The 4,097-nt window shown below is 41.4% G+C and overlaps 1 protein-coding gene across 1 annotated transcript in view; it reads left to right on the top strand.

The window, feature by feature from the left end:
• Positions 1–1,441: 1,441 nt before the first annotated feature.
• MAP3K1 (mitogen-activated protein kinase kinase kinase 1, E3 ubiquitin protein ligase) overlaps positions 1,442–4,097 on the top strand; it is a gene marked incomplete at both ends in the record, with an annotated part of 8,360 nt that continues 5,704 nt past the window's right edge. Inside the window, 3 exons of the mRNA XM_010183213.1 lie at positions 1,442–1,533; positions 1,781–1,970; positions 2,832–4,097. Coding sequence (XP_010181515.1) covers positions 1,442–1,533; positions 1,781–1,970; positions 2,832–4,097 — 1,548 coding nt within the window. The remainder of the gene's footprint in view (positions 1,534–1,780; positions 1,971–2,831) is intronic.

The raw sequence follows: 4,097 nt of genomic DNA, 5'->3' as shown, positions 1-4,097 counted from the left end.
CCGCCCCATTGACCACGACTCTCTGGCTTCAAACCAGGACCAGGGAAGTGATCCTTTCCCTGTACTCAGCACTGGTGAAGCTGCACCTCAAATACTGTGTTCTGTTTTGGGTCCCTCACTACAAGGTGGATGTTGAGGTGCTGGAGTGTGTCCAGAGAAGGACAACAAAGCTGGTGAGGGGTCTGGAGCACAAGTCTTATCAGGAGCAGCTGAGGGAGCTGAGGTTGTTGAGTTTGGAGAAGAAGAGACTTTGGGGAGACCTTATCCCCCTCTACAACTGCTTGAAAGGAGATTGTAGTGAGGTGTGTGTTGGTCTTTTCTCCCAAGTAACAAGTGATCAGACAAGAGGAAACGATCTCAAGTTGTACCAGGGTAGGTTTTGATTAGACATTGGGAAGAATTTCTTTACTGAAAGGGTTATCAAGTGTTAGAACAGGTTGCCCAGGGAAGTGGTGAATTCATCATCCCTGGAGGTATTTAAAAAACAGGTAGATGAGGTGCTTAGAGATCATTTAGTAGTGGACAGGTTATGGTTGGACTCAATTATCTTAGATGTCTTTTCCAACCAAAGGATTCTATGTAGGTTTCCAAGGCACTTGATTGTATTTTTCTAGTACTTACAGATTTTCAATCATCTTTTCCTTTCATAAGGTTTTTTTTGCCTCCCCTTATTAAAAAGGAAGATGTTAGGTGCAGTTATCAACCATTCCTTCCATCTCAGTTAATGCTGTTTTGGTCTAACTGTCATGACTCACCTTTAAGCAGTCCACAAATACCCTTCAGCAAGTACCGGTTATGTATGTTTCCTTCTTCAACAGAAGCTTGTGTGCATCTCAGTCATGAAGTGTTAACATAACACTGCTACTTATTATTTTGTAGTGTAATGTTAGGAGATGGCTATTCTGAGTGAATGTGCTTGACATTTCTGGCTTGAGTAGGCCTTGTCTTCCTGTCCCAAGCTACCCTAGACCAACCATTTCTTCACCCGTACTCTAAACTAGATGCAGAAGTCCACCAGCTTGATTTTTGTCCCTTTAGGTTTAGTTCCTAAGCAGCATTGCTACTGTAACTGCAGCTAGAGATGCCCTGGCAATAGTCTATCCATAGAACATCTAAAGCAAAAGGAATAAGTGAAATAGAACTGTTCCTTGTGTTGCTGGGTTCTTGGATTTGGCCTGTTTTTGCAAGAGGATGAGCTCCTATTTGGGGTTTTGTTTATTTATTAGTGATAGACATTACATTTCTGGAAGTATCCTTGTAAAAAATGCCAGACCTAATGATAGCTTACAAATAGAGGATCATAGAAATGTAATGGCATAATGTGGTGTGAAATAACTTTCTATGCACAGTTCCACACTAATGATTATTGAAATGAAACAATTAGAATGTTTTTCATTGAAAGCATCTGCTAAGAGACTTTTTTGGTTTTAATTTCTTACAGTCGAACAAGTCAACTTTCAGTCTCAACGCTATTGGAGATGTGTAAAGGCCAAGCAGGCGAGCTGGCAGTTGGGAGAGAAATACTAAAATCTGGTAATAGTAGCTCTTAATATATAATTGAATTGTAATTACAAGCAAATATACTGAAGTGTTTCAAATTTAATACAGGATTTATCCAACATCATGGCATGGCAAAGAGAACAGTATTTCAGCAGTTTGGGAGGCGGTGTAATTAGGGCACACAGGGTATATTTCTGTATAATACAGTTCTGGTCTTTATTTAGATGACACTTTAGATTGGAAACATGTGTAATCCTTATTTCATCAACTTTTTTTATAGGGTCCATTGGTATTGGTGGTGTTGATTACGTCTTAAAATGTATTATTGGAACCCAAACTGAATCTAGCAACTGGCAAGCACTACTGGGACGACTTTGTCTAATAGAAAGACTTCTGTTGGAATTTCCTGGTGAATTTTATCCCCACATTGTCTGTGGAGATGTTCTGCAATCTGATACTGTAGTAGACAGGTACTTGCTTATGCTATGTGACTATACTTTTCCTAGTTGCCTGCGTTATTGGTGATTGTCCCACTGTACTTGGCACTGGTGAGGCTGCACCTTGAGTACTGTGTTCAGTTTTGGGTGCCACAGTATAAGAAAGACATTGAGGTGCTGGAGAGGGCCCAGAGAATGGCAGCAAAGCTGATGAAGGATCTTGAGAACAGGTCTTATGAGGAGCAGCTGAGGCACTCAGGGTTGTTTAGTCTGAAGAAAAGGAGACTGAGGGGAGACGTTACTGTTCTCCACAACTATCTGAAAGAAGGTTTTAGAGAGATGGGTGTGGGTCTCTTCTTACAAGTTACAACTGATAGGCTGAGAGGAAATTGTCTCAAGTTGTTCCAGGGAAGGTTTAGATTAGATATTAAGAAAAATTTCTTTACAGAAAGAGTGGTCAAGCATTGGAACAGGCTGCCCAGAGAAGTGGTTGAATCACCACCCCTGAATATATTTAAAAGCCATCTGAATATGGTGCTCAGGGACAGGGTTTAGAGGTGGGCATGGTGGAGTTAGATAACAGTTGGACTTGATGATGTTAAAGGTCTTTTCCAACCATAACAATTTTATTATTTCCTTAAAAAAAAAAGTTGCTCCAATTCCTATAAACGAATAGTATATATTTATATGGAAAGGTGTGCTTACTTTAGACTAAATGGCTGCTCTTTAAAAAAATAACTTCTGATCTGTAAATCAATTTTGAAGCACCAGTGCAGCAATATGTCTCCTTTCTGCTGCAGAACTGACAGTTAAATACACTGTCTTGAAATAGATTTCTTGGTACTAATTAACTAGACCACATCAGTGTTATAAAACATCTTTTTCTTTTTTTAGGTATAAGAAACTTCTCTCCCTCTTAGCTTTCACCTTGCAGTCAATTGACAATTCCCACTCAATGGTTGGTAAACTGTCGCGGAGAGTATTTTTGAGTGCAGCAAGAATGGTGGCCAGAGTGCCCCACGTTTTTGTAAAGCTGTTTGAAATGTTGAGTGTGATGAGCTCAACTCATTATGTAAGGATGCGTCGACGTCTGATGGCAATAGCAGATGAAATGGATGTTGCAGAAGTCATCCAGCTAGGCATGGAAGAGACGCACTCTGGGGATTGTCGACATGAAGACTTCTTGCAGTTACCTGTACCAGATAACTCTCCAGAAGCTACAGAAAGTAATACTCCTAACAATACTGTCCAGTTATCAGGGAAAAGTGGGAGAGGTTTAAGTAATAAAAAACTGAGTGCCAGTCCAGAGGACATTTCTGAGACTCTGGCTGGCCTTGCTGTGGGACTTCCTGTTCCATCAGTAACCACTGAGCAACCAAAGCCAGCCATTCAAACAAAAGGAAAACCCCACGGTCAGTGTTTGAATTCTTCTCCCTCATCCAGTCACTATTCCCAGTCGCTATTCCCAACACTCCTGTCTCCTTCAAACCCATCTGTACCAGCTGGCACTGTAACAGATGTCTCTAAACTCAGACCTCAGGGATTCGTTCCCTGCAAAATCCCCTTACCTTCGCCTCAAACACAACAGAAACTTTCTCTGCAGTTTCAGAGAAGCTGTCCTGAAAATAAAGAACCAGAGAAGCTTTCTCCGGTTTTTACCCAAGCAAGGCCATTGCCATCCAGTCACATACACAGGCCAAAGCCATCACGAGCCACCCCAAGTGATGTCAGCAAGCAGGGAGAAACATCAAAAAGCAGTATGACACTTGACCTGAATGATATTTCACAGTGTGATGGCAGTAGTAGTAGTAGTAGTGCAGTTATACCAAGTGAAGAGACGGTGTTCACACCAGTAGATGAAAAATGTCGTTTGGATGCTAATGCAGAGCTCAATTCCAGTATTGAGGACCTACTGGAGGTCTCCATGCCGGCAAGTGATGGCACAGTTACGTTCAAGTCTGAAGTTGCAGTTCTGTCTCCTGAGCGGGCAGAAAATGATGATACTTACAAAGATGATGTAAACCATAATCAGAAATGCAAGGAGAAGATGGAAGCTGAAGAGGAGGAAGCTTTAGCTATTGCTATGGCAATGTCAGCATCTCAAGATGCCTTGCCAGTGATTCCCCAACTACAGGTGGAAAATGGTGAAGATATCATAAT

This window comes from Mesitornis unicolor, unplaced genomic scaffold (genome assembly GCF_000695765.1).
Source record: "Mesitornis unicolor isolate BGI_N332 unplaced genomic scaffold, ASM69576v1 scaffold12484, whole genome shotgun sequence".
NCBI classification, from domain to species: domain Eukaryota; kingdom Metazoa; phylum Chordata; class Aves; order Mesitornithiformes; family Mesitornithidae; genus Mesitornis; species Mesitornis unicolor.
The sequence above is the reverse complement of the archived record's forward strand: the minus strand, read 5'-3'. Positions and strand labels throughout refer to the sequence as shown.